At 36.2% G+C, this 18,380-nt stretch overlaps 2 protein-coding genes across 2 annotated transcripts; one reads left to right on the forward strand and one right to left on the reverse strand.

Annotated features, from left to right (window-relative positions):
* Nucleotides 1-2,273: 2,273 nt before the first annotated feature.
* LOC100252227 (patatin-like protein 2) lies at nt 2,274-4,789 on the reverse strand. Its single transcript, XM_002282330.4, has 7 exons — nt 4,429-4,789; nt 3,924-4,105; nt 3,602-3,788; nt 3,263-3,424; nt 2,860-3,162; nt 2,592-2,767; nt 2,274-2,487 (listed from the first exon to the last, which is right to left on the reverse strand). Exons 1-7 carry the CDS (start codon nt 4,576-4,578, stop codon nt 2,412-2,414), a joined length of 1,236 nt encoding a protein of 411 aa, XP_002282366.2. The 5' UTR covers nt 4,579-4,789; the 3' UTR covers nt 2,274-2,411.
* Nucleotides 4,790-8,408: 3,619 nt separating this feature from the next.
* LOC100257358 (uncharacterized) lies at nt 8,409-18,107 on the forward strand. The gene is made up of 11 exons (XM_059734851.1): nt 8,409-8,488; nt 8,579-9,313; nt 10,698-11,852; nt 12,017-13,198; nt 13,449-13,490; nt 14,373-14,449; nt 16,053-16,137; nt 16,236-16,319; nt 16,461-16,562; nt 16,804-16,902; nt 17,606-18,107. Exons 2-11 carry the CDS (start codon nt 8,588-8,590, stop codon nt 17,717-17,719), a joined length of 3,666 nt encoding a protein of 1,221 aa, XP_059590834.1. The 5' UTR covers nt 8,409-8,488; nt 8,579-8,587; the 3' UTR covers nt 17,720-18,107.
* The last annotated feature ends 273 nt before the right edge of the window (nt 18,108-18,380 follow it).

The raw sequence follows: 18,380 nt of genomic DNA on the forward strand, positions 1-18,380 counted from the left end.
TTGTGACAAAAGGAACAAAAGGCCTAAAGTTCCACAATCAAAAGAAACCAAAAACCATACATAATCATGGATCACAGATCCGGCTCCGAAAATAAAATAAAATAAGAAACTAAAAATTTTATTTTCGATTTCCAATTGTAGATCTTAAATCATGTAAATCTAGCTCTGATGCCACATGTAGAATATTTAAATAATCACATAAATTAATCATACATGATTAAAGGATACTAACAATAGAAAATCACTATAAAGAACATACCTGTTTGAGCCATCACAAAAAAACAAGTGATTGATTGTTGCAACCAAGTCTTCCTCTCTATGATCTTGATAACAACTATGTTGGCTCTATGGGAAAACAGAAAGACCCTTTATCTAGATTAGAGAGAGGACTTAGCATAACTCAATATTGGGTTCTCATTGGGCCCTCCCATAATGGGCTTCAATGAGACCCATAGCCTACACTTGCCACTCAACTAAGCTTCTACTCAAAAGATGCAAAACCCAATCCAAATATGATCACTAGTTAATTGGGCTCATTATATAATAGACTATCCATTAACCCTTCTTTTTTTTTGGCAAATACAAATTATTCAATTAATGTTAGCCCATATAAAAAAATTTCAACATGATGGACTTGTTCTCTACATTGAGATGATGAATGCCATAGCCTTAGCCTTAGCCTCTTTAACATCCCAAGGATCACACAAATAACTTTTCAAAAGAGTGGTCAATTCGTCCCTTTCGTCATTAGGCTTTTCCTAAGGCACACTTTCCTTCTAAATGGATACTCTGCAAAGTTTACCTTTTCCATGTCTTCTACGGTGAAGAAAAAATCTCCTTTCCTTCTCACCACATACTATAATTGTCATAACTCCTAAGTGTCAATATCTATCTTTTTAAAGGCTTCTTGTAAAGTTGTGCAATAAGGTTTCCTCACACCAACTTGATCACCTAATATATCCATAACCCCCTAAAGAGTAGGAAATATCATCTTCTGATGAAAAAGGAATTGCATTCGTATGGTGTATCCATGTTCTCCCATGGATTGCATGATAAGGCAAACGTCGACAATTAAGAATATCACCATAATAGTGACCGAGCCTGTACTTACAAGACAATGCATAGTCAAATTCTGACAATTAGGGTCATGTTGATAACACATTAATGTGTAGCAGTTTACAAAGCACTCGGAAAAGCCACTATCATTATATTTCGCTTCAATACTCTAACTTGACAAACTAGTTTGGATGAAAACTCCAGTACCATTCAGTTAACAACACTTGGTTGGCCTCAATCACACTACAACCAATGTGAGATTTAGTAACGAGTGTAGAAGTGCTACATTGAACACATGCCAGATAGTTGCCTTACATAGTTGGTAAAAAATTTCACGTTCTTCTACAGGTGGGTGGATATATGAAAATAATAATGATGATGTTGAAATTTCATTGGAGATCACAATATATGGTTGCAAAAGATGGCATACAGCGCTTTCTTCACCTAATGAACCTCCATAAATATCTATATATACCTATGATTTAATTCAATAATACGAAAACAATGGCAATATTTCAAAGTGCTAATAGCTCGGACAATAATATACTCTTTGCTAGTATATCTTACAAAAACTTCTGATGAATTATTGAATCATTGAACAAATTGGCATTTATTATCGGAAGGAGTGTAACAAAGATCGAACCTTGCTTTCTTCTACTTTCCATGGCTTCCAAAGCTGATCCTTTAGCCAGCAAAGGATGCCTACTTTGAGTTTGTATGCAAAGCAGCCAGCCTATATTTAGACTAAAATTCGATCTCAATGGAACCTAGATAGTATTTTCAGCCTTACTTTTCTTCAGTAGTATTGTTTGTACAGTTATGCGTTTTTGGAAGATAATAGTAGTATATGGATCTCACTGACAATCAGGGAGAGTAAGAGAATCTCAATTGCCTACAACAATTTATTTTGACAATCTAGTTAAATCCATACTAACATATGCAAGTACTGCTTTTATGCATCTTTCAGGTCTCAGAACCGTCCCTTCAATAAATATGATAATTTTTTCCAGTTATATACAATCATCAAAGAAGGAATTATCCCAATCCCATTCCTTTGTTCCCTTTTTTTTTCCCTATATGATGCATATGGTTGTCATCTTAAACCAAGTGTGATATCATAACTTGATTAACAAATTAAATGAAAATTTAAAATATCAATAAACATCATTTTCTTACAGAAACAATTAATAAATGACAAATTTGAGGTATACATGAATCTTAGAACAATCTTTTGGGAGAAAATATAAAAGAATTATTCAAATTACAATATTTTGAAGTACTACCAGCAAGCCATGCTTTGGCCATTGGACACATAGAGCCAACGCGAACTGATACCAGAACAATAAAAAGTCACACTACTTCAAGTCTTTCTTGGGATTTGGTAATCGTGTCTCTCGGAGTCTCTTCTCATCAGAGAGTAGCTTTGCAAACCTGCAAGAAGCAGATAGTCAACTGTACTGTTACAACAGATTTTTTATAATTAACACAATTGTAATAATGTCTAATATTTTGTTCAATTTAATTTCTTTTTATACCTTTTCAGAGCCTCTTCATTAGTGCCACCATTTTCAACTGGCTCAGAGAGACCTGTCTCCAAGTTCACCCTTGAAACTGGTTTCTTCAGCAGCCTTTCTCCGATTTTCACAAGGTTGTCCAAGTTTTCCTCGGTTGCGACATCAACTGAAGCATCTTTTCCACGTAGTGTGTCATCCTAATTTGACATAGTTCCAGCAAAAATATTCAGTGCACAGGAAGCTTTAAGCCAAAAGCCAAATGAAAACATGAGCATGTATAGGAGCATACTTGGATTCGGAGGTAGTTATCTTCAGAATGAAGGGCTTGGAAAACCATGGAAATATGGAAATCAACCATATCTGCACTTGCTTGCATGAACACATCCACCAAAGGAGTGGAACCACCATGAAGTAGCCAACCCAAAACGCCCCATTTGGATGCCATTTTGGCATTGTATTTCTGTTCCGACTTTGGAGAGCCAGTGCCTATTGAGATCACTAGAAAGCGGCCAAAGTCCATGGGCTTAATTGGGAAGAAATCTGGGTTTTTGTCGAAAACCTGTTTTGTTACTTGGCTTATGGCAACTAAAGCCTGGACCATGGTGCCAAAAGAAGAAAAAAGACACAAGTCAGGTTAATATTTCAATAATGACTCTTTGTTATATTATTACTTTAAGTGATAATCATAGTACCGGGTTATTTGCGGCAACACCACCATCAATAAGATTGAATTCCTGTGTTTTTCCTTCTTTATCTTGGTTTTTAAAGTAATGGCCAGGAAAGTATGTTGGTGCTGCAGAGCTACCAATGCATATGTCAGCCAGTGGAGCATCCAAACATGGGGATCTTTTCACCTGCATATATGAGGTTAAGATTTTGTCGCATGCATATTTAATTACTTCTAAATACCATAGCCGTTAATATTGATCTAGACACACAACCCTTGCCCATCAATTGGGCTGCCAACCCACCCAAACCCAATTCAACGGGGGGCCGAAAAGGTAAAGCCAGAGAGAGAGAGCAAGAGCAACCTCATAGGTGGAGAAAATGGTTGGCTGCAAACTCTTGATATCAAAGGTTGGAATAACCACACTGGTCAATGTCTCATGCAACCGGGTCCCTCCTAGTTTCTCCTTTGTGATGCGTTTGAGGTATTTCCCATCGTATTTGGGCCCAATTAATGATCTCACTATGCTCATGATCCAGCCAAAAATACCCCTGCCATTCAAATAAAATGTACACTTCCGTTAGTTACCCTTTGAAATTCCAACAATGTGTAATCCTAGGTTTTCACATACTCTTACCAATCAATCTTCAAAAGAGAAGCAAGGGCAGTCAAGTGTCAAATGTTACCTTGTCTGTGGAAAGATTTTAGGGCCATGCTCCAGATAAAAAGGCATGATTTCTTTGGCTGCAAATAGAGGACGCTTCTGATCATCCGGAGCAGTTAGCATAGCAGTCACAAGACCTCCTGTGCTTGTTCCAGCAATCACGTCGAAGTAGTCAGCAATCCTTGCATCATCACCATCCAGCTCCTGATTCAATGTATTGTTTGTGGTTAGTGTTACTTCAATCCATTATCTTGTGTTGAGCAGTAACATATATAAATAGAGACTATTAGGAGGTCGCATTCTGTGCTATGCGCAATGCAACAAATTTAAAAATATAGAGGTAAGGTGGGTAAGTAGGTGAGTGGGATTTAATAATTAGTATTTGGATTGTGAATTTTTCATTGTTGTTTAAAGTTGTGTTGGGGTCATTTTTAATCATTTTTGAAGAAAAGCAATCTAAGAATCCTACTTCGATAGAGATGAATTATATACAAATGATCATCCACGTAATCTTAAATAATTTATACCTGAAGTTGTGATTCCAGAAGCGCAAGGATCGTTGCAGGGATGATGCCCCTGATACCACCTCCATCAATACTAAGAATGGTGACTAGGCTACCATATGTTGGGGGCTGGATTTGAGGTACGAGTGATTTCTCCATCTGACAATTAGTCATGAGTGTAAGATTGTGTGCACTGAGTGATGAACTTGCAGCAAGAGACTAAGAAAGCCTTGAACAAGAAAAAGAAGTGAAGAACAAGAAAAGAGCTCGAGGCACCAAGAAAGATGGCCTTGAATAAGATAAGGATGAGAAGAAAGAAATTAAACTCAAAGTTGTCTTGGCTCTTATGTTGGGTTGCATTTCATAATCTATTTATAGGCAAATCCCGCAGCAAAGCGGGTACTAGAGAATGCGGTTGCTGATGAGGATTTGAAAATCAAGAAAATTCGAGGAACATGCGATGGCCATAAGAGTAATGCATGCTTATCTTTGACTTTGTCCATGGTCCAAAGTTATATTTCTATGACTGCAAAATTTCCTATATTTTTTGAAGATACAGAATTTCCTTGCGTGAGAACTGATGATTGACGGGTAGGTAATGTGATATGCTCATCAAGTGTGCTTCAAACACAAAGCCCCATTCCCAGACCTTTTAGTATGTGGTCAACGCACTCCAACAATAGGATATTGTTTATCAGTCACCTTAATTGGAGAATGTTTCGGCACGCCCAGAATGGGGCTTGGTTTTAGCATCAAGGAATTATCATCTTCATTTGCTTGTTGGAATTGTATTATATGACTGATGACTTGTTAGGATTTATCTGAAAATAAAGTCTAAGCTTGCTGCTTCTTCTAGGGTAGCATACCATATAAAGCGCTTTCTTCCTTATCCATATAGGAGCGCCATGGTAATTATTTTCCTGTAAATTTACTGATTATTGCTTTGCATTAAAGGATGAAGCTCTTTTTGTACAAAACATTGTTTCAAAAAGGTGTAACATGATTGTGAGATCAATGGGTCTGCTAGATGTTAGGCAATTTGCAGGCAATTAGTAATCTTTTTCTAATGAACCTGTTGATTAATAGTTAAGCACTATCCTAATCTCTCATATAAGAACAATGATGCTGGTCAAAAAATAAACAAGGATGCAGGGATGCTCAACTGCAAGTAATTAAGGCAGCCGGCCTGGTCTAACACGAGAAAATCATGATTGCTTGATGTTTCACAGCTAATTGTGTTGAATCAGTCTTATATTCAAATCTCTTTGTTCATATATAATAATCTTATCAGCCCACACACAACATGAAAAATACAACAAAGATTCAACTAATTGTAGTCAATCCCAAACCAGCGGGCCGCATTTGAGAACATAATGTGACATGCAAAATAAAGGGGTCCTCTCATCCATATACAACATATACTATTAACTCATGAGAAGAAATTCTGGTTCTATTTCACCATTTTGCTTCAGGGAATTAATGGTTCTAATGTGAGAGATTAATTTAATCAACCAAGTGCATGTGCCTGTTTTTTTTTAAATATCGTTGGTGTCATAGGTCATGAGATGCTAGTTAATCGAACCGTATTAGACATTGCTACTTATGATTGACGAGCAAAAGTTAATTACAACTCTTGCTTGAAATCAAATTAATTCCTAATATGATCCTTCAGTTTTTATATGTACACAGAATATGGCTGCTTCCAACACTGGTATAATACCACGTTTTCCATGTGTTTTGTAGATATACATATCATAAATCTCACAGTCTGCACACTCTTCATGCGTGGCATTTCGAGGATTTTATATCGCATATGTATGCACTTGTGCTTACAACAACGATTGTTTTGATCTTCTATGATGGTGAAATCACATTGATCTCTTATATATATGATTAGTATATATATATAACCAGCAGTCTTCAATGTCATGCTGTGACATGCATCCCCCCACTCTTGCGTTTGTGTACGAGGCACAAATCAAACTTTGAGGATGACATGGCAACACGGCACCATACTCATCACAAATGTTGTTCATTTGTTCATTATACATGAACATGAAACATATGGTACGGAAGGACTACATGACAACACGGCACCATGCTCTTCACACATATCGTTCATTGGTTCATCATATAATAAACATGAAACATATGGTACAGAGAACCAGGACAAAGCAAGCTTTAACCGTTACATACACGCCATCATGCTGATTATAAATATTGGCAATGATATAATTAAGAATAATAAATTAAGAAGAAACAAATTAATTAAGAAGATGATGATGAGAAGAGGGTGACTGAGAGTTTTTACCAGATATTTAATTATTAATTTTAAACGTAATATTGTTTCGATGAAACCGACGTTGTATTACTTGGCAGCAAGTTTAGGATAATGCAATATTTTAACTTTGCATGCGTTGTTCGTTTGTAATGTGACTAGTGATTCTCAATCAGATGGACATAGGGACCATTAGAGCACCAACGTCTTAATATTTTTGTGTTTCTGTAAAGATAATGGGTACCATACCAAGATGATGATGGACTGTTGCGTCATGGCTGATTGGGACCTGCATGTATTTGGTTGAAAATTAATCTTTGGATATGCATGCACTAGGATCAGATACATGCATGGACGGTTCTGCCCCATTTTATAAATTAGTTTTATCTTCATTAATTTTAAAATATTTTAAATTACATGCACATTTTCATAAATCAGATAATTATTTTTCTTTATTTAATCCAAAAATTAATTTATCATTTCAAGTTAATAAAAGTATCTTATAAATAAACATATTATAATGATTTTATATTTTATATTATATAAATCCTCTCATTTCTTATCCTTTTAAATAAAATTAAATAAAATTTTTGTTGGTTGACATTAATAATAAAATAAGAAATTTAAAAAAAATTAAAAGCTAAAAGCATAAAAATAAAATATTGATCACTTTACTCATAAAATAAGCTAGTTAAAAATATAAATATCGAGAAAGAGAAATATAATAGGAATCAATATTTTATTTTATTTTAAGTTTTTTGTTTTTAATTATATTTAATTTATATGTATTTTAGTTTTAATTGTATTTTTAATTTTTAAAATTTTTTATTTTATTGTTGTTCAATATTCCTAAAAATGTTTGTTTTTTTTATATAAAGAAAAAAAAATCATAAATCAATTATAATGAAAAAAAATGCATATATGCAAACCCATATTTGTTTCTTTTGATATTTATGGATCCATAAAACTCATTTTTGAAAATTGGAAGGAGAAACACAAAAAATCAAAAATTGCCAATTATGCAGAAGAAAAGACAAGGGAGAAAAGACAGAAGGCCAAAAGAGAGGAAAAAAGACGGATAAAAATAGTCGAAGCCTCGGATACTATCCTATTTGCTCTAGTAATAAGAGGCTCCTTGTTATTAACCCAATCAATTTTTCCAAAATATGTTTTATTACCTTCATTGATAATAGCTAAAAACATCGATCATATGTTATTATTTCAATCTCCCGAGTGGTCCAAAGATTTACAGGATTGGAATCGAGAAATGCATGCTAAAATATCTTTAAATTGATGAAAATAAAACCGATTTATAAAATTTGGAATTATTTTTTCTATATTTTTTAAAATTAGTAAGTTATTACTCACTTTTCCCTTAATTTTATCTTGTAAGACATTTAAAAAAAATGAAAACCATATCAACCAAATAAATTCAATTTTCAAATCGAAACTATAAAAAATCGAATTAATTATGCGACTTTTATCTCACTTTCAACCGCAATTGGGCCATAGTTGCTATTAGTTCTGAGGACAAAAGTATTATCGTGAGAATATGCTGACAATGGTCCAGACCGAAGACCCAAGTTCAGCCCATTCCATTTTAAGTCTCACTATTTGGAAACGAATCCATCAAAAAATCCTGAAGCCTTTTGATTATTTGGGCTGGCCCAACCTAATGCTTAATAGGGAAGCAAATAGCCAAATACTGCTGGACCAGGATCTTTGTCCCTGAATAGGCATCTTCCGAGAAATTCCCTCCAAGGTTCTTCCCAGAGACGACTCCTAACCGTCATACCCGCCCTGCAGGTTGCAACTTCACTTTCGACACCGTACATCGACACAGCTCCACCAGTTATACTGATCAAATTCTTTTTTTTTTTTTCTCCATTGATCAAGGAAAGAAGTATGCTTCGTCTCTGGAATAGAAGCCGCACCTCTCTTCTTCGTTTCTCTATCCCTCGTCCCTTCTCTTCTTCTCCAAACAATTCCATTGAATGCCCTAACCATCTCAATCAATCACATCAAGTCCCTCCTCCTCCGCCAATACTTCACCACTTAAACCCCCTGTCTCCTCTCCCCACAACTCTCTCTCGCCCCTCCCTCCTTGCCGTTTCTGCAACCCTAATATCCGCTGTCATCGCTACTTGCGCTCTCGTCTCCGTTCCCACCGACGATGAATCCAAATCCGGACCACGCCATCTCTACGCCGATTTTGAACAGGCGATTGATAAGTCCAATGATTCTCTCAAAAGGATCGTGAATCGGATGAAGCAGACCGGCGTCGCCGCCTCGGTTCTATGGCAGTCATTGACGTCGGTGCTGTCTTCGGCCAATTATGAGGTCCGTTCAGGGTTCGAGCTTAAGGTTGCGGCGCTTCTGGCTGACATTGCGGCCGCTAATGCCAGCCGGCGGCAGGCGATTGTTGGAGCCGGTGGCGGTAAGGTTTTGGATTGGTTGCTTGAGACGGTGGCGGTTTCCGGTGATAATGCCGGGACTCAGGGGGAGTCGGCGAGAGCGCTGGCTCACTTGCTTGGGGATCCTAATGTGTGTGAGGCAGTGCTTGGGAGGCCTGATGCAGTTCCCAATCTGTTGAGGTTTATTTTTTCTTCTCAGCCTCAAACTTCAAAGAAGGTGAGTTGAGAATTTGTATTCCAATCTTGTATTATTTGATCATTTTTTTTTTTTTGTATAAATTTGCTTCTTCACAATGTTGAAAGTTTGATCGCATAGATGTTGAAGTTAATTATGATAATTGGGAGCTATACATATGGACATACATACATATATATATATGCACACGCACATAGAGAGAGAGAAAGAGAGAGGTTTTAGATCAGTGTTGAAGATGACAATTAAATTTGACCATATGTTAGAACAACAATTGTTTGGATTTAAATGTGGCATTCAAAAGCTTGATTAATTTTTATAGAAGTTTTACTGGATTAATAAATGCTTTTATTCTCCTCTGGACATTGGCTCAATTTTTAAAAGGACTGGAGATAGTTCTAAGGTTGGCATGACTTGGTACCAAAAGACACATAATTGCATTCAATAATATCGACTTTTAAACAATCCAAAGCTTTTTTTCTTTAAAGCTCAATAAGAGTTTCTGAATCTGTTCTGGTAATTTTACCAACTTTTGGTTTAAAAAAGAGCTCAAAGCACATTCTTAGCTTATGTTTTGATATTATGGCTTTGACTTTTTTGTCAGATTATAACTTAGCCAAAAACAAGAAGCTATCCTAAATGATGCTTAAATCTACAAAAATGTGTCCTCATAAACATAGCTATAGCCTATAAGTGGTCGGGTAGGAGACAGTTGATGATTGCCACTCTTAAATGGGAAATCACAGATTTGAATACCAGGCTTTGCCATCATACAATTCTTGAGGAGAGATTGTGTATCCATGATTTTACCTAGTCTTACAGAGTAAGACTAGGGGGTTTCTTGTTACAGAAAATGGTGTTTATTAACACACATGTGAGATCAATTTGTTGGAATCACAATGCAGATTCCGACAACCAAATCTTGTGCAAGACATCTTAACAATTATGCAAGTTACTAACGCTTTAAGAGATGAAGCCACTCAAATTAACCAAGAGAGAGAAAAGAGAAATTTTAGCTGCACAAATGTCTATATGAAAGGTACTTGGTTGTGAAACTTGGTGGTACAACTGTATTGGTTGTGAAATTTGGTGACACAACTGAATTAGCACTGAATGAATTTGGGCTGTGAGTTTAAAAGAACATTCCAAAAAATATGGATTGGGTGGAGGGCATCTTGCTTATAACCTTATACAATTGATGACATCTACACTGCAGTGCATCATTGATCTTCCTTTTTTTTAACAACATCATTATTGCATTGTATCAGTATTCTGCTTTACATTTCATTTGGTTGCCCATTGGCTGTTGTAAACATCATGGACAAGACTGTTCAAAATTCCATGCCTGATTTTATTTCTGATTTTAAGTTGTGTTCACCATTGATATATTGCATTTCTGTGGGAGCAGCATGCAAGACGTAGTTCATTGGATGTTTCTGATTCTTTGAAAGGTAGGAGCATGCTTGTTGCTGCCATTATGGATATCGTGACTTCCAACTGCGATAGTTTAGAAAAAGTGTCATTTCAGCCATCCCTGCCAGGAAATGCAAAAATGAGAGATATTGCAGCTGCCATTGAAGTTATTGAGGATGGCAGTATGCATTTTGATGAGCCACATGTAAATGCAGAAAGTGATGATGGTGGAAAAGGAATGCGAGGTATTGGAATTAAAATTCTTGGAGGTACAACGGTTTTAGGGCTTTCAAGAACTCATGGTCTTATGAAGTTGGAGCATTCTGATGCCAATCACCTAGAATCAAATAGATATGATCCTAAAACCCATTTGCTGCAAAAAAATCATGCTGGTTCACTAGCACAAGCAAATTTATCTTCTTCTGTTCCTGGTCTGTGGGATGATCTGAGGTCTCAACATGTTGCTGTGCCTTTTGCTGCATGGGCATTAGCTAATTGGGCTAGGGCATCAGAGGTGAATAGAACTCATATTCAAGAACTGGATCAAGATGGGCATGCTGTCATGGCTGCTTTAATGGCGCCTGAGAGAACAGTGAAATGGCATGGGAGTTTGGTGGCTCGGTTGCTATTGGAGGATAACAATCTCCCATTAAATGATTCTGTTTCTGATTGGAGTTCCAGTCTTCTTTCTACTGTTTCTCAGGCAAGTAAAACTGAAGACATTTCTTTGGCTCAGGTGGCTTTGTCTGCGTTTTTGCTTTCTGTTGAGAAAAGCGTTGGAGCGCAGAAGGTAGTAATGGAGAAGGGCCTTCATCTGATGAGGGAAACTGCTAAATCAACAACGAAGCATAAGCATGTGCAGGAAGCATTGGCCAAGGCTTTAGAATTGCTTTGTACTGGAAAAATGCATTTATCTTTTGAAGAGAGTCAAATGTGGTCTGGAATATTGATTCCTTGGGTTTTTGGAAAATCTTCCTCTGACACAATGCGATCTTCAGCCACAAAAATTCTTTCATGCATTCTTGAAGACTATGGACCATCAGCTTTACCAGTCTCTCAAGGATGGTTAGCTATGCTGCTAACTGAAATTCTAGGCTCCCACAAGCAATCAGTCAAAGGAAGCGCTCCCCCAAAATCCGATAAAGTGAAGGTTTAGTGATCCACTTTCTTATTGCTTATAAGAGTACAATAATGTTTCAACATAAACCTGGTTAAAATGCTGCTGATCCATCTAGGGACAAACTGTGACTAAAATGTGCTGTATCAATTTATATTTCTTTACTGGTATTCACAGACCTAGTTCATTTTTTGCAGACTCAAATTGATCAGGCAAACATTCTCTCTGCTACACAGACTGCTAATCAATTGGTGGGTGCTGTTGTTGATCTGGCTGGAAATCAACTGCGAACCATCAACAATTCTGTTGATACCTTCCCCCTGTCAGATCTTCTTTCTCTTGAACCTTTTGTGGGACGATTTAAAAACCTTAACAAAGATAACTTGCCCAAACTTGATGCTGCAGACTCTGCACTCGCAACCCTTAAGGGGATCAAAGCACTAACTGAAATTTGTGCTGGAGATTCTGAATGTCAAAACGAAATAGTTGATTTTGGAGTCCTGTGTTTGCTAAGGCGCTTTTTGCTGCGAGATGATTATGAGCAACTGGCTGCAATTGAAACATATGATGCATCAAGAGTCATGGAGACCCAGGAGAGGGTTTCAAGTGTTCCTGGTGAATCACATGTTTCAGATATTAATGATCCATCAAGTGTTCGAGTTCCACGTACAGCTCACATTAGAAGGCATGCAGCTCGGCTGCTAACTATACTCTCAGTCCTTCCAAAGGTCCAGAAAGCCATTGTAGTGGATGAAAATTGGTGTAAGTGGCTTGAAGAATGTGCTAATGGGAGTATTCCAGGATGCCATGACTTCAAAATTCAAAGTTATGCCAGGGCTACACTGTTGAACGTATTTTGCACTGATCAGACCAATGTAAATGCTGGGAATGATAAATTTCCTGATACTGATATTATGAACCAAAACCGCATTTGCCCACGTTATGATGACATGATATTTCTAATCAATCCTGAACTGCCACATTGGAATTGTTATAAAAAAGTTGACTCAGACACTGTCCAAAGGATGCCAACAGAAAAACCAAAATCTGATGATAAATCATCATCAAGTGATGATGATTCTATTGATGGTAATGGTAGACCTTTAACCACGGTTTCCAATAATGGTAACTTGTCTACTTCTACTCATGGATCAGACAGCTATTCATCATCAGAGTCTCCCCCATTAGATGTTGTTTTTGTTCATGGCCTGCGTGGAGGACCTTTTAAAACTTGGCGAATAACTGAGGACAAGTCCTCCACTCAGTCTGGCCTTGTAGAGAAGATTGATCAGGAAGCCGGAAAGCAAGGAACCTTTTGGCCAAGAGAATGGCTTGCAGCTGAATTCCCTCATGCACGATTGTTTTCTCTTAAGTACAAGGTCTATTTTGTGCTTTATGGTTTTTGGCCTGCTGATAATTGAGATAGTTTTAAGAACTCTTTGACTCTCTCTCTCTCTCTCTCTCTCTCTCTCTCTTTAAGTATTTATATAATTGATGTTATTGTTTTGAAGAACGGAATCCTCTTTGGCCTTCCTTTCTTGCAACGTTAGTTGTCTTAGATTTGTGAGAGGTTCTCCATGTTGGTTGCCTTGCATAAGCTTCTGACTTCCAATTAAATGTTTCATGCAGACAAATCTTACCCAGTGGTCTGGAGCTAGTCTGCCTCTTCTGGTTCGTATATTTTTTTCCTCTATTTGTTTAAATAAAACCTGTTACTTTAGCTGTTAAAGCATGTTATTTATTGTTTACAAGAGCTGGAGTAATCAGTTATCTGAGAACTTCTTATTTGCATATAAAAAATGTGGCTTATCTTTTTAATTTTCTAATTTTTGGGCTTTTCCTCTTGTATTGATTCCTATAGAATTTAAGGCTGAGACACACATTATTGGTTACACATTTATCAAAAAGAAAAGAGGAAATCAATTCTGACTTGATGTTCTTAATGATGATTCACTTCAGCAGCTAACTAATTTTTCTGCAACTCTATATTCCTTATCTGAACCAAGTTTTTCCTTCTGCCTGATACAAGACCAGCTAACCACCTTTATACTTGATATAATTGGAGTTGGATATCAATTTATTAGTAAGCTTAGACACACAGAATTTGAAATATCTTATAGTTCTGTACTGTTTTAGACTATCCTACCTTGTGTTCTTTTATTGGATATTCATGTTTTATTCCACTAATATTAAGATATTTTATTGTGTACCCAGTTTTCAGTTGAGTTGTTCAGTATTTTATTTCCTAAAGTGTTTTGCAAGGTTCCATAGAAGTTTTTTTTTTTTTTCTTCGTAAATGATTTCCCTTAATTGATGGTTATAATGCTCTCTGAAGAGTCTGTTTAGGCAAAGGGAAATTGATTTCAAATCAAGGGATTATGGAAATGATGATTTTTCCACAATAATTGATAGTCAATTCAAAAAAGCTCACTCCCTCCCTCAACAACCCGCATTTTTTTTTTGGTCCTATTTACTTGCAACACCCTAAACCTGGACCATATCACTCTCAGAATTCCTCAGCAAGGTTTCACTTGCCTTGTTGGAAATGTGCAGGAAGTCAGCTCCATGCTGTTAGATAAGCTCGTAGCTGCAGGCATTGGGAACCGGCCAGTCGTGTTTGTGACTCACAGGTCCGTGTTATGGTAGTGGTCATTTCTTTTTTTTGTGTGTGTATTGGCCTTAACGTAATGTTTTGTTATCTCTCGACTATAGCAGATAATTTGTGTAAATAATCAATGATTTATTTTTTCGTAGATGACTATGTGGATTTTGTCTAGGGATCTGATCCTTTGATCTTAAATTTTAGGACACAAGAAGTTAGCTAAAAACGATCTTAATAGTGGTATGAGTGCTTGGATGTGATTGAGAAATTAAATTTATGTTTGATTAGGGATTAGGGTAGCTTATTTAAAGTTATATCTATTTTATTTTTTGTTGCATTCCATCATATCAAAGAAATAAATTCAATACATATTGTTCATCGATATGTGGTAAAAATAAAAGAGAAAGAAAAGAAAGAAAAAGATGAAATCATATTATTTCTCATGTCCTTTCGTGATATTTCAAACTTTTATTAAATAATTTTTATTGTATAAATTTTAATGTTCTATGTGAACTTAATTAAATTTCAAATTAGATGTTTTGATAAAAGAATAAAACAATGTCTTTTTTTTCTTTTTTTGTAGAAGCCTATTTATCTTTTTAAGTTTTTATTATTTTAAAATCAGATTTGTGACCTACTTTTTCCCATCTCACATTTCTAGGGGAAAAAAAAAAAACCCTCGCTTCTATCTTTCTTTCTTTTTTTACTTGTTTCTAATTATCCTTGTAAAAACCCACTTTAAAACAATTTATTCTCTTTTCATTAGCCAGAATTTAAGTAAAATAAACATCCCAGGAGGAGCCCATAGACGGGTTGAACAGGGATCCCATACCTTACAAAGATCCCATACCTATGCCTGTGTCATGTAAACAGGTACCTTGTACCCTGAGTCTAATTGAAAAGTCCAAGCATCAAGATAGATATACCTGGGTACCTTGGATCAAATCAAGGAGCAGGCATCACAAACAGATGGATTAGATCTTTGAAGGAATATTTTGTAGACATTTTTGCTATCTTTGAGTTGCTTTGACCATTTGCACTATGAAAAATTCACATTGCAAAATCAACTTGCTCTACTTAAGGATTGGCATTTTGACAAGAGCCAAACCTCATAGTTTAATGAAGCACTAAAGGTCTTCTAATAGACTCCACTGCTTTTGCTTTGATGGGAATTACCAGTTCAGCTTTTGACAACTCATCGCACCTTCGCACCCTTTAAGTTGATCTTGAGTCCCCTTACAATAGGATACTTATAAATCAAGGGTGATTCATCTGCACTCAATAGACAATAAGCTGTTAGAAGCTAAAATCTGATTTGTTCCTACTATTATTTCTAATTTCTCTCTTATCCTGTTTGCATGGATTAAGATTCTTCAATAAATAGGCATATGATAGTCAGGATCTTATTTCAGATTCTGCCAAATTTTGGATAAATAAATGAGAAAAAAATAAATAATTTAGGCAGTTGGTTCCAATGGTTGTTGGAGGACAGGGTTCCTCTAGAGATGACATCAACTCTCAAGTTTGTTTTATGCTGGATCATTGTGCAGCTGTTTAGTTAAGATAGTGTATTTTCTATATATTGAACCTAGAACCAAATACTTTTTTGTAATTGTTGGCTCTTTTTGCAGCATGGGAGGCTTGGTTGTTAAGCAGATGTTGCATCAAGCGAAGGCAGAGAATATTGATAACCTTGTTAAAAACACCATTGGAATTGTAAGCTTCTTTCAGCAAATAAATAATAACTTAAATTGTAGATCCTGCCCTCAATTCTTAGTTAAATCTTTTTGTAATTTCTGTTCTTGTGGCTACAGGTATTTTATAGCTGCCCACATTTTGGCAGCAAACTTGCAGACATGCCTTGGCGAATGGGCTTTGTGTTTCGCCCAGCTCCCACAGTTCGTACCTTGTCTTTATAAGCTAAACTACTGTTTTTCAATCCTACATAATTATTAGTCCTTGAATTTTTACTGTACTTTACGATGTTTCTGAAAATCACCAATTGGTACCAACAATTGCATGTTCTTGCTCTGTCATAGATAGGGGAGTTAAGAAGCGGATCTCCCAGATTAGTAGAGCTTAATGATTTTATTCGTCACCTTCATAAGAAAAAACAGCTCGAGGTTCTCAGTTTCAGTGAGGTAATACATTGCTCATGATTTTTTTGTCTTGGGATATTTTTTTCTTTGTTCTTTCTTTCTTTGGTACTTTTGTTTTTTCGTCTTTTGGGTTGGCAACATGGTCAAACTCGGAACCTGGCATATCCTGCCCCAACCCCTTGCCACTTGAGGCAGGCCTCTTGGGCTTAAATTGCTCTCATATTATCATCCTGGGTGAATTTTTATTTTTTTTCATCAGCCTGACATAATAGTTCTTTTGCAGACCAAGGTAACTCCAATTGTAGAAGGTTATGGAGGATGGGCCTTCCGAATGGAAATCGTGCCAATTGAATCAGCATACCCTGGATTTGGTGAACTCATTGTAAGTTTTTGTAAGTTTGATAGTTGATATTAATGTCACTGTATTTGAAGAAGATAAGTTGTATTATCATCAGATGTGTTTATTGGCATTTTCCTTTTTCTTTAGATAGAGCTTTCTTGGAGACAACTCTTTATTAGTTTTAAGCTATAGCATCCAATGCCTAACTTCTATGTTTACCTGCCGTTTTGCATCATGGTCTAGACATGTCCACAGAAATAATTTGATTCGATCACTGTACTCATCCAATATCCTAGAATTCATTATTTGGCCACTGAATTTTTTCCCCTTCTTTTTAAAACATTTTTTTAGAGGGATGCTGAGTATTTTTAAACCTAGATTTGTATTTTCTCGGGAGTTAAAACCTAGGGTGTTTTTCCTTTGGATTCCTAAGATGAGACTCCAGAATTGTGTGATATCATCTCTTCGCAAGTGCAAGTCTTGTAGAAATGCACTTTGTTGTGTGTTTTTTCCTACCTTCTGTATTGAAGGAAGCAAAAAACAGTAGTATTGACTCAAGAGTGGTCGATTGCTGGAATCTTGGGAACTGGTATCGAGGACCCTCTTTTTATCCCGTATTTATATTGCTAGCTTGTTCACTTAAAATGTCTCAGCTTGATACCCTGGCAGCCTTAAGCAATGTTATAAATATAAATGCTTATTATAATTAAATCATCCTTTTCTCTGTTGCCAACTTTTGAAACAGGTATTGGAGTCAGCAGATCATATAAATTCATGCAAGCCAGTCAACCGCACCGATCCATCTTATACAGTGACGTTGGATTTCTTACGTAAACTGAAAGCCCGGTTGACACCATAAAGATGTTAGCGATATAGAAATTGGAAGTTGGAAGTTAGGCCTGACAATGAGTTAGATCTTCAGCAGCTGCCAGCAGAGCATATTTTGAAATCTGCCACTTGCAATCCAATTGCAGGAGTCAGCTGCCCTCCCCATACTAACACTCAGTGGAAGCTCGCTAATGGAAATCTCCCACCATTCTCTCCCTCTTTCCTTTTTTTCTCAGCATTGTTCTGCATCATTAACAAATTCTTTTATTCTTTTTCCTCCCCATCCTTGTATTTTTTTTATTTTTTATTTTTTGTATATAAACACACTTACAGAAAGGTTCAAAACATTGTCTTATGCTGTATTGTGCAAGCATAAAAGTTAACAAATTAAAATAAAAGCAAAATCCAGAAATTACATATCCGTAGCCTTAAACTTCACAGCTTGGATTTCCTGCTACTTTTTCATATTGAAATTGAGATAATTTTGGAAGTTAGATGAAAGCTCAACCACATTGCTGCTCAAACCCTGAACAATTGGGTGTGGCTACATTTGATATAAGAAAACAAGACAGCTCTCTTTCAGGAGCGATGTTCATGGAATTGATGTCAAACATAAAAAGAGGATGGAATTTTTAACCAAAATATTACCGCTTTAAAAAAAATAAAAATATCCTATGCAGACTGGATTTTTT

Source organism: Vitis vinifera, chromosome 18 (assembly GCF_030704535.1).
Source record: "Vitis vinifera cultivar Pinot Noir 40024 chromosome 18, ASM3070453v1".
NCBI lineage: Eukaryota > Viridiplantae > Streptophyta > Magnoliopsida > Vitales > Vitaceae > Vitis > Vitis vinifera.

Excerpts from the sequence above, each read along its gene's own strand:
- LOC100252227 (XM_002282330.4), bottom strand. The coding sequence starts at position 4,578 with ATGACTAATTGTCAGATGGAGAAATCACTCGTACCTCAAATCCAGCCC. Across the intron at positions 3,163-3,262 it reads GTGTTGCCGCAAATAACCCG|GCTTTAGTTGCCATAAGCCA; the intron begins GTACTATGATTA and ends ACCATGGTCCAG. Across the intron at positions 2,768-2,859 it reads ATAACTACCTCCGAATCCAA|GATGACACACTACGTGGAAA; the intron begins GTATGCTCCTAT and ends ATGTCAAATTAG.
- LOC100257358 (XM_059734851.1), top strand. The coding sequence starts at position 8,588 with ATGCTTCGTCTCTGGAATAGAAGCCGCACCTCTCTTCTTCGTTTCTCT. Across the intron at positions 9,314-10,697 it reads AGCCTCAAACTTCAAAGAAG|CATGCAAGACGTAGTTCATT; the intron begins GTGAGTTGAGAA and ends CTGTGGGAGCAG. Across the intron at positions 16,563-16,803 it reads AGGTTCTCAGTTTCAGTGAG|ACCAAGGTAACTCCAATTGT; the intron begins GTAATACATTGC and ends GTTCTTTTGCAG.